General features: G+C 38.6%; 1 protein-coding gene across 1 annotated transcript; it reads left to right on the top strand.

The window, feature by feature from the left end:
- Positions 1-3,663: 3,663 nt before the first annotated feature.
- Positions 3,664-12,177, top strand: TMEM30A (transmembrane protein 30A). The gene is made up of 8 exons (XM_010003560.1): positions 3,664-3,671; positions 4,493-4,556; positions 5,099-5,215; positions 5,872-5,979; positions 7,071-7,158; positions 7,606-7,749; positions 9,413-9,619; positions 11,413-12,177. Exons 1-8 carry the CDS (start codon positions 3,664-3,666, stop codon positions 11,604-11,606), a joined length of 930 nt encoding a protein of 309 aa, XP_010001862.1. The 3' UTR covers positions 11,607-12,177.
- The last annotated feature ends 5,937 nt before the right edge of the window (positions 12,178-18,114 follow it).

The following is an 18,114-nucleotide window of genomic DNA, read 5'->3' as shown; positions in this document are numbered from 1 at the left end:
TGTCTGGTGAGCGGGCGCCGGGCCGTGCCGATTCACCGCAACGTTTGTGCTCCCTGACAAACCCTCCATTAATTGCCCTGAGTAGGCGTTGATCTCGCAGGGTGTTTTCCGCATTGATCGTCCCCCCGCCCCCCCGTCAGCCTTGCCAGTGCCTCTGAGGGAGCTTCCAAGGGAGTTAACTCCAGGATCTGATCAGCCCGGTGACAGTTTTGTTCTTAGTAGTACACGGAAGTGTGTGCGTCGTCCCTGGTACGGCTTCTGGCAAGGGGTTATGTATCTTTAAATATTCCAAAGCAATTGCAGTTTCAGGACAGAACTCTGTGGTGTGTGATTCTGTGGCTGTAATTTCTGATGTGCCCTAATGATTTAACCTTTTAGATACTCTATGAAGACTGGGGTAAACTTAGAAACAAAGATCGAAGAGTGTGGCTTTTTCTAATTATACTTACAAAAACTTGAGTCGTTTACATCTGGAAATTAACCACACCACTTCTGTTAAAAGTTGCTGAGCATTAACCAAAACCTAAGATGTAGATCACAGTTAGGTCCTTTTGGTAACAGGATCACTTTGTGTTGTAAGGAAACGACCCAAAGGGCTTAGAAACAACCTTGAAAAGCAACTTGGCAGTTGTGATTAACTTCAGTGAGCTAATGTGACCAAGACTGACTGTAGGGGAAAAAAAGTGTGGCTGTTCGATTGCTATTTTGGAGAATATGAATTTTAGAGGATCAGATAATTCTAGTTGTTAGAGTAAGCTGTCACTTTCAAATAAGTCTTGTTCAAGACAGCAGTGTGGCAATGAAGTCAAATTAACTATAGAAATCGTGAGTTAGACAATGAATAGTATCATATTTTCTTACCTCCAGGAAAATGAAAACATTGTTATAATAAAATAAATTTAAGGTTCACTTTCCTTTTATGTTAATAACTAAAATGCCAGTCAAGAAGAAAAGCTGAAGTGAAAAAAAAACCACAGCAAAACAAGTATTTTTACAGTGTCCAAAAGTTGTATATAAGCATGTTTTTGAAAAGCAGCTCCTTCTTGTGTCAAGGTTTGAGGGTATGCAGAACATCTGAAAATTGACACAGGTGTCTCAGAGAACATTGCAAAGTTGTCATGAGCTTGTAGACTTTTAAACTGTCATGTCATAGTCATATTTAAGGTAAATACAATCACGTGTTTTCAGTGGGATGCTCAATGGAGGGAGGTAATGCATATACAGAATTTGTACATACTGCTGTCACTTAGCAGCACAGTTGTGTGCTCCTAATAAATGCCACTAGGAGCCAAAAACTAGATGTTCCCACCTAATGTGCAGTACGAAAATCCATAGGTGAGCTGGGAGTGTGACAGTGTTCACTACACAATCAGATTGCATATGTAAAGCAGTAGTAGCTGTTTATATTTAGAAACCAGTTGGCAGCTGCTGGCCTTCCACCCTTTCTAATTTCAAGATATTCAATATGAGAAAGGGTTGTGTTCATTTATTTATTTTACTGTGTGGGTTCCAACTTGTATAATCCACCTGACTTGAAGCTCTCCCAGGTCAGATCATTAGGCTTTTGTGAGAACAGGAGGGACAGAGTTCTTGACTTTTGGGTGCATGATCAAATAGTTGGGGTGTGCAGGTAAGAATGGAGAAACTGGGTTCTGTTTTCTGATCCTCATGTTGGTTTTATCAGGTGCTATAATGCGGAAATCTCATGAGTGCGATCGTCACTTTAAAGGCAGCTGAATTTTTGTGGGGAAAAAACCCCAAAACTCAAACCCAAAAACTTAAAGGCTTTACAGTTGCAGCACCAAAATGTAGATGAAGCATTTTACAGACCAACATTTGGGCTCTAACACTAGTGAGGGATGCAGTTTAAGACACTGCTATCACCTAAGTGCTTAGCTGAGATATGTGCTTATTTAGTATGCTGGCTTTTGTTTGTAACCTCCAAATGTTACTCTCAAATAGCTGTGAATTTAGCTCTGGGACACAAGACACAAAGGAGCTAGGTTCAGTGACTAAGCTCTTTTTAAAATGTAGTTGAGGGAGGAAGCACAGGTAGTTATTGACACCCACATCCTAGAGAATAGCATTCTTTTGTGTGTGTATGTATATATATAGCTGCCTGTAAACCCAGTGGAGTGAAATTGAATAGGATGTATGATTTATGCCCCTGAAATACATATTTATGTACAGTTCAAATAACCCTTTCCTGAAACTAGATACTGCAGCCATTAGTGTTTGTTAACTGTGCTGTTTGCATGCAGGTGCAAGGCCTGAGCAGAAAAATGTAGCTTTTCCATTGATTTCCTTGATAAGGTCTCTTGAATTAAAATGTGGAAGATTTCCAATGCTTAAGTGTACTAGAATTACAGGGTTTTTCTGTTGGTTCTGTAGCTTTTTCTCACAGTATCAAAGGGTATAAACACCCATTTATCTTGGGCCTATCATGAGAATAGTTCATTTGGCTAGCAAATGAGAAGCAGCTGTGTAAATGTCTCTTTTTCCCATATTGTTAAAGGGTAAATGCATTTTACATTTCCTGATTATTTTTATATTTTTTAGAATGGATAAGCATTGAAAGAGCATATTAAAATGTGATAAAAATTGAGAAATATCCAAAACATTAATTGTGTAGGAAAGAGATCTTTGTGGTGTGACAGCTGCTGTGAAATGCATGATTGCAATTAAAAAAAACAAGTAGACTTTAAGGCGTAACTAGGAATGAAGAACTGAAAGAGAGCAGATGACTTATTGCGTACCTCTTCAGTGTTGTGTGCAGTTCCAGTAGCTCCATCTCAAAAATTACACGAAACTGAATAAAATCTAGAGAGAGACAGCACATAGGGCCAGAGTTAGGGGATGCCTTTTATACAAGAAGTGGCCAGGCAGGATAGAATAAATGTGTGACAGTGTATGAAGTCTACAAGTTATTAATGGTTGTGAGAATATGTATATGCAATAGTTATTTATATACTGCAAAACTTACTATACAATGCAAAAATGTAAATCAACAACCTGAAAAGACATTGGTGCAGGATTTGGATATACCCAGTGTCCTTAAATCAGAGCTTGCTGGGAAGGGCTCACTCTGTGTGGGCTTGTCATACTCAGCTGATGATCAATTCCTGGGGACAGCATGCTGGGAAAGGCAAACTCTTGCTCTGGGCCTCAAAGTCAGTCTTGGAGTTCTCCAAGTTCCAGTTTTGTTATTTTGTCAAGAGATGAGGACAGATATCTCTGTCCCTTTAAATAAGCTCTCTGTTGAATGTAACTTGTAAATGTGGATGGAAAAAAAACCACTTGTGTTGGCAGTTACTGTACAGGAAAGCTCTTGGAGAGCATTGAAGCTGATAGCAGTGGTCAAAAGCACGATTCTGTTTCAATATGCGTCAATTTCATGCTCCACGGAATTTAGTCAATTGTCTTCTTAAAAGTGAATTCTTTATATAGTTTGCAACCATGGAGTATTTGTTCGCGATCTGAAACTTCACATACTGGAGAACTAGCTCAGGATATGGAGGTTTAAGTTCCTTCTAAAGCAAATGCTTAAGCTTACTTTAGCAGGACCTCCTTGCCATCACTCAGCCTTTAACCAATGAGACGCACTGTTTGCTGCCAGCAGCGGTGGGTGGGCTGGCTGCTCTAGCTCGGCAGAGCCGTTCCGGAATGCCGCAGTAGTGCTAATTCTAGATCAGCACAAACTCAGTATCTTGTTCAGCAGAGGAAGCAAAGATGATGTGACCCTCTCTCTCTCTGCTGGCTAATTGCTTCTGAAGCTGAGTCCTTTCAGCTAAAGCTCGTTAAGGTGTAGGTCTAATCTGCCAGAATCTGGCAGCAGAGCGGATACTGTGAAAAGTGCTGAGGTTGCAGCTTAATAGATGCTGAAGAAATCGCAAGAAGGGAGACCTTGAAGAAGATCTAGAGGAAAATAAGCTTGCCGTGTTCCCTGAACCTTGAAACTGCCTGTTTGTTTTGGCTACCCTTAATACAGGTATTAGGACAGAGCATAAATCACTCTAATTCTTGATGTCTTTCACTACAGGCATAAGTCTGGGCTAACTGTTTGCAGCAGCCTTTCATAAAACACACTGGTTGCCATAGTTCAAATGGTACTGCTGTTAAACAGTTTGTTGCCGTAACTTGGTATGTTCTACTGATCTGAGTCTAAATTCTAAACTAGAAGTTCACACTAAGTGTAGAGGCAGATGAAGCTTTCTCCTGCTACACTCGAGCTAGCCTGCTGGGCCCAAATTAGTTATTTCCTGCCATTCACATGCCAGAGCTATGCATGAGAGAGAGCTCATGTGGTCAAGCAGCTTCAGTTGCCATAGGACTTGGGTGAGCTCATAGCTGCTGAGGATATGTTCTGCATACTGTGCAGGTAGACTTGGATTTGGAGAGTTCAAAAACTTTGGGTTTTTTTGAGCTATGCTGTTAAAGTCAGATAATACTGTGTAAGCCAGATTAACACTGATCATTTTTCTTGTCCATCTAGACCATTTTACCATTTCCAGCAAAACAATATGAGTGTCTTCATCTTCCCTATTTTGGAAGAGTTTGTAGGCGTTAAGTGATCTTTTTGTTTGTTAGGTTTTTATTTTACTTTTTTTTTTTTTTTAATCTTCTGATTAATGGCTACATATGGTCAGCAAAGCAAGTTTTCTAATGCAAACTTTTTTTATTAAATATCTAGACTTTTAATAATTTAACCTCTCTGTAGAGCATATAGAAGTTCAGATCTGCTTGTCAGTGTGTGTGTGTGTTTGGGAACACTGTGTTGTGTGGAGCTCTTTGCTTTTTGGTTTATGTTTTTGTTTTGCTCATTTGGTATTTTTGTTTAGTGCTTTGGTTTGTTTTCCCCCAGTAGTAATTTCCCACCTCTGTGTTAAATTTGTTTGAGGCTGAAATTGAGCATGTAGACAGAATGACGACATCATTTAGATTGGAAGGGACCTCTTGGGATTATCAAATAGACCTGAATGGGATTTTGGAGTTAAGGTGTAGTAAGATTGCAAATGACATGCCATGTCAACTCTGGCTTATTAATGAATTTTCTTTACTCTCGCATTGTAAATTAATTACTTTTTTTTTCCTGTTACAGATTGACTACACAGGAACGGACCCTTCTAGTCCTTGCAACAAATGTTTAAATGTGTCCTGGGACAGCACACCGCCTTGTACTTGCACCATCAATTTCACACTGGAACATCCATTTGAGGTACACTACCCTGTATGCAAAGTGAAATTAGAACAGTTTATATGGTTAATTTCATAACCAATAGGAAATCTGTATGACTTAAGTATTTTTTGTTTCTGTTTTAAAGGATTACTTTTAGTTTTCCTATGAACTTGCATCTGATTCCTGTGTGCCTTTTCAGTAGCAGGAATGAGATGGTTTTTAATGCCTCTGTTTATCTGGAAATGTATAATGTTAGATGGAATGCTTGCGATTTACACATTTTGATTTACTTACAGCTGGCAAGTAGATCAGCTGTTCCTGCATTATCTAAAAAAACTCGGTTCCACAAGTATTGGAAATGCCAGAGAGGTGCTTTCTGATGAATAAGCAAATAATGAGGCTTATGTGGGTAACATTGGACAAGATAGGAATTAGCTGGTGAATACCATTCTGATAGCGTGTGGCATGTTGATATTGTTTGACTTCAGGATGCCAGTTTCTGTTAGGATAGTACTCTTATCTATTCTGTGTGAAGACAGGCTTGAGGCTGCTGCTTTATGAATCTTGCTGTAAAGTAAACACAGAGTTTAAGAGGCTAAAATTTAAACTTTATGACAAGTAGTATGTTCATTTGTTCTGTTGGTCTATTCTTTGTGTGAATGAAAACCCCTCTTGCCCCATCTTGCTTCTTGTAGAGCAATGTATTCATGTATTATGGACTTTCCAACTTCTATCAAAATCATCGTCGTTATGTCAAATCTCGAGATGACAGCCAGCTCAATGGAGATAACACTTCACTACTTGTAAGTATTCATGCTTGGATATTAATCAGCTACTAACTTCTGACTATTGCATAAATCACTAACTATCTGAGAGGTTAGCTTAATAATAATGAGAAATTAGATTTTTTTGCGTAACAGAAGGTAACCAGAAGGAATTAATGTTTTGTTTACAGAAAATAACTATAAACTACTGTAAAATTCTGTGTCAGTTGTTGTGTAAGGAAATACCTGGTCCTTCACATCTGTGTCAGTTGTTCTGTTAAGCAGCTAGTAATGCAGTTCTTCAGTCACTTTGCAAATTTGAATAGTTTTAATGGTCTTGTTATCTTCAGTCTATTTATATCAATTCACTGTGAAGTTTTTGTTTTCAGTATAAAATAATATTCAGTTATCTAGCACTTGGTTTGGATATTGCAGCTGAATGCATCTGTTTCAGTATTGAACACTGGTGATGTTGGAAAATACCAGTACTGTGTAATCTGTTCAAGCTACTGTGTAATGTTTAGGGCCAGGCTTCTCCTTTTCCTAATTATTATGAGGAGTAGAAATACAGTTGGGTCCTTGATCTAGCAAGAATGGTTCTCTGTTTTTACGGGTAAACTACAAAATAGGGGAGAGAATTTCAGGAGGTTGCATCTGGTGTCTGACACAGGGGTTGGGGGAGAGCTTTTTCTGCTTATATTTGTGGCGTGCTGTTGTATCCTTGCAGCCTTTTGTGTTTCCTGTTAATTTGTTTTCTTATAGTCTTATTTTCTATAACGCTGATGCATACCCCCAAAAAAAAGGTTCAGTAAAAGAAAACTTGAGCACTTCATGTTGGAAAGCTGTTTCTATTAAAAGATAACAGGAAAAAAGTTCTAATGGCTTTCAAGAAAGGCCTTATTTTTAGTATGACCATGATGGGATTAATGTTTTATTTGGATTTTATTCCTGCTTGTAAAGGGAAAATCAATCATGCTAGCATCTATTGAATGCTGAAGTATTTGTAAATAACCTGACTTGTCAAAAGCTTTTGTGGTGCATTTAAGATGTGTTGTTGAGGTATTGTAGTAAAAAACAGGTTAGTTGGATAAACTAGCAAAGATTCATTTGCTTTTTTTCCTGTCTCTTAGAATCCTAGTAAGGAATGTGAGCCTTACCGCACAAATGAGGACAAGCCCATTGCTCCTTGTGGAGCTATTGCCAACAGCATGTTTAATGGTATGATAAATCAATCTGAAGTTAATGCTTAAATGTTTTTGTGATGCAGTGTATGTTTTGTGCTGTGTTGCAAATTGTTATCGTGGGCTTTTTTTTATTTTACTGAACACATTTTCATTGTTCAGAATAAAAAGTATCTTGTGTTGGATTGGGAAAAACTGCTATCAGAATTGATTTAATCTGATAGTTTATTAAGGATGGAAATACCTGTTGTGAGAAGCTGTTACTGCTGTGGAGTAGACGTATATATCATACATGGATAATATGCTGCCATCTAATATACACTGATTCTTACAGAACAGCTTGTGAATGTGGTGGGCAGGCCATAAATGCCTTGTGCAGTTTTTTGCTTTGTTTCTCCTGGAGGTAATTGTTTCACTGCTTATCAGGATCATCTGTCTAATGAAAGTTACTCAAGCTGGTTTTCTGATTTGATTTTTTCCCTAGATACTTTGGAATTATACCGCATTGAAAATAACACAAGGATTCCTATTCCTTTGATTAAAAAAGGCATTGCATGGTGGACAGATAAAAATGTCAAGTTCAGAAACCCCACAGGAGATGGAAATAATTTAACTGCACTTTTCCAAGGTAAAAAAAAAAAAAAAAGAAATTTTAGGAACAAAACACTTCAAACACATTTTTATTCCAGTGACTTTTACCTCACATTTTAGTTAATACACTGATTAAAAATATTGTGGCTTTAAATAATTAAAGCTGCAAATTTCATGTGAAAGTGTTTGGGTTTTACATTTACTTTAATATTATTTAAAAAAAAAAAAAAATCCAATTTCTTAGATTTCTTTTTTTCCTCCGCCTGGAATACTGAGAAATACCTAAATATCTGCACTGCTGTCTTGATTTAACCCTGGCTGTCAACTAAGCACCACACAGTTGCTCACTAACTGTGCCCAGGGCTGTATGGTGGAAAGAATCAGAAGGGTAAAACTGAGAAAGCTCCTGGGTTAAGATAAAGATAGTTTAATAACAAAAAAAAACACGTTGCAAGGAAAACACAACCAAACAAAAAACCCACACCCAAAGCAAACCAAAACGAAAAACCCTCCAAAAGACAAACAACAAAGAGAGGAAAATAAAATCCAAGAAAAGCGATGCAAAATAAAACAGTTGCTCACCATCAACTAAGTCCCTGAGCAGTGGCAGCCCCTGCCTGCCTCTACTTGCCAAGTTTTATCACTGAGCACAATGTCATATGGCATGGAATATCCCTTTGGTCATTTGAGATCACCTCTCCCAGCTGTGTCCCCTCCCAACCTCTTTTGCTCCCCCGTCCTACTCATTGGCAGGGCAGTCTAAGGAAGCAGGAAAGGCCTTGAGGCTGTGTAAGCTCTGCTCAGCTATAAATAAATCATCAGTGTGCAATCAACACTCTTTTCATCACAAATCCAAAACATAGCAGGATACAAGGTACTAACAAGAAATTTAACTCTATCCCAGCCAAAGCCAGTACAACTGCTATAATCCTTGGATTTAACTTGAAAAGAAATCCTGCAATTATTTAATCAAACTCTTCTTTTGGAGTTTTCATTTAAATGTTTCTACTGGTAGATTGTGGAAACTTTGTTACTAGAAGTATTTGATGTCTCTCATTTGTTAGGTCAACTACAGTTTGGTAAATGAAAGTGTTCTTTGGCTACCAGTGTCTGAAAATAATCTTCCTCGGGGCTCTAAGGTGTGTGTGTTTGTGTTTATGCAAGGTGTATAATAATTTCAGATTTCACCTGATGTGGGCTTCTTTCTTAGTCACCGTCAAACCACATGTTACCGCTTGTTGGGTAAGGAACTTGCTGGATGGTCACACATGAAGTGGTGATTAATGGCTTGATGTCCAGATGGAGACCTGTGACAGGTGGTGTTCCCCAAGGGTTGGTACTTGGACTAGTACTTGTGGTCCAGAAAGTGGTAGTCAGACTCTCCCCAGCAGAGGAGAACTATCTCAGTGAAGTACAGTGATGTTTTTAGCCAAGATGTCCTAGCTATATAAATGTGATGAGGAGGCAAATTTGTTTAAACAAAGGGACAGTGACAATAAGTGGATATGCACTACTGCTTAAGCTGCAAAATAGACAGTTCTTGAACAGCTCGGTGTCTTCCAACAGTAGTGAGCCAACCTGTCTGTTTGTACTGTTGAGAAGGTAATATTTTTTGTAGTATTAGAATGAATTTTGATGAGCCAGTGTGTTAACTTAGTCCTGTATGTGAAATGCTTTGTTGTTATTGTGTTTCATCCTAGGCACAACAAAGCCTATAAACTGGCCCAAGCCAGTGTATATGCTGGACTCAGAGCCTGACAACAATGGCTTTATCAATGAAGACTTCATTGTGTGGATGCGCACAGCTGCTCTGCCGACGTTTCGCAAGCTGTATCGTCTCATTGAAAGGAAGAATAATTTGCAGCCTACCTTGCAGGCTGGAACATACTCTCTGAATATCACATACAGTATCCTTTGAAAGCCTTTGAAAGCATCTAAGGGTCCTAGGATTACATGGGCGTATATTTGCGCAAGTTCAAATCAAACTGGCATTTTTACTTGCTGTCTCTGAAAAAAAGAGGTAGTGAGGTGTGGTTGAAAACTGGTAGTGACAGTAGGGTGGAATAATTACCATTTTGTACTTCTGTGCAAGGCTGTACAGAAGTAACTTGTGTGTGGCCTGTTAGAACATGAAATCCAGTCCAGTTTTTAAGCTGCATAGATAGAACGACTGGGTTATACTTACAGTCTTTAATGTAAGTGCAGTTTTAATCATAACATTCTTAAGTTATTTTGTAGTACATATAAAGCTGCATTAATATAAAGTTAAGAAATATAACTAGTATGGAAACATTCAGTTCAGTTAAAAAAATAATAAACTCTTTAGAGGAGGACTTTGTGAGGAGATAATGGAGATGTTAATCCTAGAGAAGATTTCAGTGTAAAATTTACCCAGTAGGCAAATTTTGGAGGACAATAGTGTCTGCTCTGTACACTTAGCTTGAATTCTTGCAGTTGTGTGGTCAGTCTCATTCACTTTCTCCTCACACATCTTGGTCACGTTTATGGTCAGTCCTCATGTGGGATAGAGTCTAAAGTCTGCGGATGGCAGCATTTCTAGCTGAGAATGCTTGGGCAGACTGCCTGCATTTTTGCTGCCAGGAAGGTACTTGACTGCAGTTCAGGTGATGCTAAGCCTTCAGGTGAGCTGATAAACCTTGAAGTCTGCTAAATGGTCTTAAGTTGCAGTTAGTCAGGTTCTAGTTTCTGCAAAATACTATAAATAGACATGCTTTATTTACTCTTAGGTTGGTTTGGTCATGTGGCCAGTTGGCAGTGTGCATTTTTACTCATCAGCAGATGGACTCCTAATTCTTTGATGCCTTCCTGTGCGTTCCTATGAACTCTTAATTGCTGTTTTAACACTGTAGGACATTGAATATCTGGGAGAGGCATTTCTCATGGGTGCAGGAATTAATTAATTCAGGAGTTTGAGGCCTGCTTTGGGTCCGTTTGTGACTCCTTGTATTTTAGTCAGAATGCTCTCTACTTGTAGACTTGCTCCAGAGAAGCCTGCTCTGCTGTGCAATTACTCAAATCTGTGTGTAAAACGAAGTAAGTAGCTTCATAGCAAGAGGGAAATCAGATTGCTTGGGTCTAAAGGAATTCAGGGAAGCACGGGAAAAATTAAAGGAGAGAGGTAGTTGGTAGCCTAGAAATTTGACAACTTCAGATTGTAATGACAGTATGTAATCAAAGGCAGACTGACTTTGGAGGTAACAGAAATGCCAGAGCTGTGTATTGGGTGGGGGGATCCTATCATTCTATTTTAGACAAATCAAAGATTAGGCAGAAGTGCAGGAGACTAGAGCAGGATAGTTGTCATAGTTACTGAAGCCTAACAATTTGGAAGCACTTAACAATCATTTAGTTATGTGCTGCAGCATTCTCCTAAGTTAAAGTTTAGATTTCCCTCATTTTATTGAAGCTGCTTTCAAAAATGCAAAAAATTATGCATTTACTATTTCCTTAAGGAGAGGTTAGCATCTTCTGAAGTGGCAATTTTCTTGGAGTAGCTGTCAGTGCCCAGATTAGTTTTAGCCTAGAAGAACAGCTAAATTTTTCATATTTGCACTTCCAATATTCAAAAAAGGCAGTTTGTATTTGGAACCTGAGTGAAAGGATACTGAAAATTTAGTGTACCTAGCTACAAAAAGCAGGGTTTGGAAATGTGCCTCTTGTTTTCCTATATGTTTTTCAGATTATCCTGTACACAGTTTTGATGGACGAAAGAGAATGATTCTAAGCACCATCTCATGGATGGGAGGCAAAAATCCCTTTCTGGGAATTGCATACATCACTGTTGGGTCCATATGCTTCTTCTTAGGAGTTGTATTGCTCATCATCCATCACAAATACGGAAATCGAAACACTAGTGCAGACATTCCCAATTAATCTTGCATTCTGAAAACAAGTATTCTGCATGTGCATCAAGGCCAGTCCAGAATGGACCCAGTTTTTGAAAGACAAAATCTCTGCTTCTGTCACTTCTGAGACTGGGTACATAATTTTATCTAAAGCTCTCTTTCCCATACTGTGGATTAACTGTTGAAAATGACGGGTATACAATTAGCTATATCGATTGTATCTCTGCCTACATCAGAAACAATATTTCTGATACTTGCCTGGAACCAGGCAGGCCACACAATGCATATAGCTCCTGTTCCCTTGATGCATCTGCTGCTTGCTCATGTGCTATGTAATGTCATTGTGATTCAGGACATACAGATTGTGTGGAGAAAGACTGTTATGAGATAACTATAAATTGTTAACTTTCTGGAATTCAGGTGTCAGTGCTATTGAAAGGAAAAGTCATGTCTTAAATGTTTTTTTCAATTTACTGTCTTGTGTGCATGGGCTTTTACATTTCTTGCTGAGATTTTAATATATTTATATAAGTTGTTAAATATTTTTCCTGTGTCCTACCCACCTCTGTTATGTTAAATCCTTTTAAATGCTGTGTAAATTTTGGCACTCTGGATTCTTTGCATATTTACAATATATGTGCCTGGCCAGTAAAATATCATCCTATGAAGGTATCAGAAAACCTATTTGTTAGTTATTTCCGTGAGTCTCTTTTAAAGTTTGTTCTAAATTGGGAAATGTTTATTGCAGGTAAAATCTGTTTTTTTTCTGATGTTCTTTTCTTTAAGTCATATCCAGTACTAGTTTACCTGTTGTGGGTGCAGGTTTTGCTTTTCATGAGCAGCTCCAAGCATTACTCCAGAAGAAGCTAAAATGTTATTTCATTCACAAATTTGGGTGTAATCTTTTTACTGGAGGAGTTTTCTAATTTTCTTGAGGCATGTGTATTCTAAACAGGCTTTGTTGTAAAGGAATTGTCATATATTTTTCCTTATTTTGAGTAGATGCCACACTAACTTTTTTGCAGTGTGAAGATGGTAAACTATAGAAATTCAAAAGTTGAGATGGCAGTAACCTCTTTTCATTGAAATGCAGGTTGATCTTGCTGTGAAACCTAACTTAAGTATTGCAGTTAGAGGGAATGTGCAGGTTAGTGTCTTAAATTACAGAAGGGTTCACTTTTAGGTTAATTCAAAGTTAAAAGTAAAATACTACATTTTGGTGACTTTTTTTGGTTTTAGATGGTGCACAGAAATTGTAATGTATATGGTGGAGATCACTTTATATGCAACTAGCTTGACAAAGTATTGAGTATATGGAAAAAGACCTAATAAATTCTGCAAACCATTTAATAAGAGATTTTATTTTGTTCTTGATCATACATTTATTTCCATCTGGATGAAAAGATGTATTCTCGTTGAATGCAAATGCAGTTTAAGTGAGTTGTATTGCTGGAACTGCATATTTGGTACAAAAAGTTGCTTACTCATGGCCCAATAGCTTAATCTATAGTTAGGTTTAAACAACACTATTTATCCCATAAACATATGACCATTTTTACTGAACTACTTGTTTAATCTTCTTAAGCTAGCAGTTTAAGTATGTAAGTCTGTATAAACTGTGGAATGAGGCAGTGTTTCCAGTGTGTTAGTTTTCTGTAACTCCATATAATAATTTGTTTTCATAGTACAGTGTGGCAGCACAGGACTTCAAATACTCAAAGGATGTTAAAGTTTTATTTAGTATTGTATCTGTATTGCTGGAATTCTAGAAGAAGGGTATGTACCTTTGTATATTGCAAGGCAGAAAACTCGCACAAAGTCTTTAATTGGCTTTCATCTGCAGAGTAGTTGCTGGTCCAAAATGTAGTAAGGGGACATATCCCAATTACTGGTTATTAAAATATTTTTACTTTTAAACATTGTGTTTGTCACTTGAAATGCAAATACATTCTGATTCATTCAAAATCTCTATTTTTTTCCAAGCAGGAAATGCCAGGTTTTTGGGCTGTGTTCAAAATTTAAAAAGAAGTACTTTTCTGTCTTAAAATATTTTTTGATGCCTTACTGACTTAGAGCTTTCTTTGGTCTTTTTAATGAGGTGCACCTGGATGAGAATGACTGGTTTCTGTTACAATTAAGCTTTTTCTCTCAGAGCCTGTAGCAGTAAATACTTGTCAAGCAATGTGCCTGACAGACAGTGTGCCTGAGGAGCTTAAAATACTTAAAAGAGCTCTGAATATGAGGTCAAATTTGTAAATTCTTCCTTCACTGTTCATTTGTCTTGATGTCATGCTGATAACTGGAGATCCTTGGATTTTCTTTTTCTTACAAGTTGCCACGTGTTCAAAGCTGAAACCATGGTGTCCCTGTCTGACACTTCTCACGGGGCAGTGTCACTGTCCCAGTGTTCAGTGTCACATGTTGAATTTGTATTTGACCACCTGTGACCTGGTTCTTCACTGGTATCCTTCTTCACTGCTGGAGTTCAGAAACATGCAGAGCAATTCCTCTGGTTTTGGAATGCCAGTTTGGCACTTCCCAAGCCTTACCCAGCTGAGGCAGTGCCCAAAGTGTGAGAGGCGATAGGCCTTCTGGAGGCTGTTGCTGTTACAAGGGTCTGCTTGGGACCAAATCCTTCCTTCCTGGGGTGAGTAAGTAATGTGGGAAACTAGCATATGTCCCTGTCTTATGCAAGAGCTCTCCAAACAAATTTTCTTGTGCAAGACAAGCTGCTTCCTGGTTTCTTGTAAAAATCTACATCCCTGTCACAGAGCAGGTTGTCACCTCGGTTATTTTCTTTAACTGCATCAGGCTATTTGGGAAGCTGTTGGTTGTGTTTTGCTGAGCCAGAGGGCAGAGCCAACAGCTTATAACTGGAATGTGAAGGTTCCTTCACAGCCTTTGCTTCCCAAGTTCACTGAAGTTAGGTTCTCAGCAGCACAGTTTTGCTTTATGAATGTTAAACTTTGAAGAATGCAAGCCTTGTCTTTTGTTATAGAAATCTCTGTGGGAGGAGAGGCCATGACAGTCTAGGGTCAAGTATCATCTGCAAGCATATGTATTTTCTTGAATCCACCGAACCAATGAATGTGGCTGGCATTTGGATTCGATTCACAAGAGGTGTTGGTGACTGCTCCTTTCTTTCAGATGCTCTACCTGAAGAGGGAAATTAAGGGTTACAATGCCTGTAGACAGATGTTGAAGACTGAGTTGAACTGAGGGGTGGAAAAATGTGACTAAGCATAAAGCAGAACATACCTACAGTGATTTTAAAAAATGCTGCTGTTTAGAATGCAACCACTCGAGGCAAAGAACAAGGCATAATGATAGAGTAATCTGGAAGCTCTGAAAATGATGCTGATCTTCAATACCTACAGTGATTTTAAAAAATGCTGCTGTTAGAATGCAACCACTCGAGGCAAAGAACCATAATGATAGAGTAATCTGGAAGCTCTGCAAATGATGCTGATCTTCAGAGTTCCTGTGGCAAGAATGTGGTTTCTGATCTTGGTACTACTGAAGTTGTGGGGTTTTTTTAATAGAAGTTCAGTATTTGTGTTACCTGGGGTTGTTCTCTGCAACTGAACTGACTAGCTATGGTGAGTTAGAAATCAAGAGCAACAACACAGTGACCTTCAGCAAGGTCTGCAAGGCCAATCTTAAAATTAAGCCAGTCCCATCAGGGGTTTGTATGGACCTACTTGATTTAAAAAAAACACAACAAACAACAATCCAAACACAAAAAGCCCGACAACCCAAAATGTTGCACATATTGAATACTTGTCTGTATTGAGTAGCCTGCCAAAAAATCTCACTGTCAAAGTAGGAGAAAAAATGTGAAAATTAAGCCAATTTTATTCTTCCTCTCCTAGCACCCTGGCCAGTTTATGGAATAGGCTGCTTCCAGCAGTGTGGAAATGGGCAGAAAACCCGAAAACCTAGTTGCAAAAAGTTCTTCTTTGTAGTGATAGTAATATATTTTCTTCATGTCACCACAAGTATTTTCATGTAAAAATACCTTATATTTTAGCTCATGAAATCTGTTCTGATCACTGAATTGCCTTCTGTAACTAAAGGTGAAGTCTAATCTTACTTGACAGTTTAATAAGACTTAAGTCCATTACAAAATGGCCTGATAAGAATTAGCAGGTCCTTAAATGACCCCAAGTCTCAAATAAGAAACTACCTTCCTGTAAGCTTCCCATTCCAAACGTGTTTAACCCGTGCTTGAAAATAAAGCAATGCTGCCCATCATTTGAGTTATACCAACTTCTGATAGAAAGCCTGAAGTTGGAAAATTAGCTTTTTCATTTCCTGCTGGGAATTAAATAAAGAGGAATAAAACTATAAGTTAATGATTAAGCTCAAGATCTTTGAAAACTAATTGAAAGAAAGTAGGTGGAATTCTTTCTCACTGGACCCGGATATCAAATAAAGATGACATAAGAGAAACAATTCAAGCACACAGAATCCCTGTTATGTACAAGTTTAGTTGAATTTGAACCCAAGCAAGTGGATTGTCTTCAAATTTTGCAAAACAAAATGTTGAGATGCTTTAAGTAGTTTTAGAGGGCCAGGAATGCAATTAATGGGCTCATTATTTCTGTTACAAAAAAGAACTGTACTCTTCTTGGGAGAAATGAAAATATGCTTGTCTCCAACCCTTCCTGCTGTGGTCTGGAGTTAGGGGGCAGTGAATGCTTGTAAACTTTGGAACACACCTTCCTTCTTTCTGTCAGCAAATTGTTTTAATGCAACTCTAGTACATCATACAACTCTAACTTGGAAAATAGTTATTTTTCTCTCTTCATACATGATGTGGCTTTTAACTGGGTGAGTCAATTATTTGCAAGAAAAAAAGCAGGAAAGACTTGGGAGGAGGTTTAAAAAACTGCCATTTTCAGCTGTCCTGCTGCACCAGGGATTTCCCCTTACACATTTGCATTGAACATTGAAGCAATTGTTGGCCTAATGTATTTAGCAGGGTTTACATACCTTTTTATTATTGGATTAAGAGATAAAACTTTTTTTTTTTTTTGTGATGAATGCTTAATAATATATAGATTAACAGCTAAACCAGATTTTCATTCTGGCTTAAACAAAACTTTGAGTTTTGATTGACAATTTTATTACTTGTCAAAACAATACATGCAAAAGTTGTTCTATCCTGTTAGGAAAAAAGCAGTCTGAGTTTGCTTCTAGTGAAATATACTCACCCTGAGGCAGCAAGTTGTTGTTTCTCTTTTCCTTGGGTTTTCATCATAAATTAGTCAAGCTGTGCTTGCTCTGAGCAGTCACCTTGTAGTTTTGGTTGGTCCGTAGCCCACATCCAAGCTTTAAGTATGGCCTTTCTGTTGTAAAGTGTGTTTTGACAGACAACAGCACTGAAGCTCAGATTCAGACCTATCAGGAATTAGTCCACACATCAGAAGTGAAGCAATAATAATTTATCTGGGGATTATGAGCCTTTTACCAGTATCCAAATACAACGGAGTATATAAAAATTGGAGTATAAATATTAGGTGCACTTACAAGATTAAAGATTGCAAAAGGAATGAATGGAATCTTGCAGTAGTAGTAATGTATTCTAAAGGTTATTTTAGAGTAATATTGCTTGAGTGTTTGAAAACTATTTGTTAAATAATGTATCAAATTTCCTCCTTTCTTACAACACATCACATTTCTCCATGACTATGCTTCCAAAATGTTATTTTTAATCTTCTACTCAGCTAAGACTATACCTATTAATGCTTAATCTTTGCATTTTTCGTTTCTTTCTGGGGCAGTTCCTCAGGCTGAGAGTGCTGTGCTTTGAGAGAAGAACCTTGTTATTTCCGTAGTAGATTGGGCACTGATTTCCCGTGTTTGACACACGTCGTTCATCATGAGGTTTGGCCCCAGTGCCAAACCAGTGTGGTGCTGAAAGCAAGTGCAGTAAAGGCAGGAAATTGTGTTCCTGACAGCAGGCGTAAGGCTGAAACACGTGAAGATGCAGTCACGGGGCTCGATCTGCAGTGCAGGAAACACGCAGGCCTCCCACAGCACTTTCTCGAAGGGCAAACAGATTCCCTTTAGAATCAAATAGGCTTGCACTTCTTACGAATGTGGCACTGTGTGGAATTACGTTTTGTGAAACATGAAACCGAAGCTGGGGTTGCTTTTTGTTTCTTTTTGAATGCAGAGTGCTCAGTCTCCCGAGTACTCAGGACGCTGGAGCGGGCAGGAACGAGGTTTATTTAGCTTTGCTTTTTCTGTGTGTGGCGGCTCAGCAGGGGGTGCCACGTGTCCCCTGAGGGGTGTGGGACCCACCCGGGGCTCAGCCCAGACCCTGCCCAGCTCCCTGTCCTGCCGCCAGTGAAGGCAGCGCGGAACTTCCTACGAGGCAAAGCAACCCAGGGCGGTACCTTCCCGGGACTCGCCTCCCGCCCTCCGTACGGCTGAAACCTTTAATTAAAGGTCATTTAAAAATCAGTTGGCGGCAGCGCAGAGGGACGCTTCTTTCACGGATTTGCCAACGTGCCCTTCGAAGCCCCCCC

Source organism: Chaetura pelagica, unplaced genomic scaffold (genome assembly GCF_000747805.2).
Source record: "Chaetura pelagica isolate M959 unplaced genomic scaffold, ChaPel_1.0 scaffold150, whole genome shotgun sequence".
Classification (NCBI taxonomy): Eukaryota; Metazoa; Chordata; class Aves; order Apodiformes; family Apodidae; genus Chaetura; species Chaetura pelagica.
Note: the sequence above shows the minus strand (reverse complement) of the source record. Positions and strands in the feature narration are given on the sequence as shown.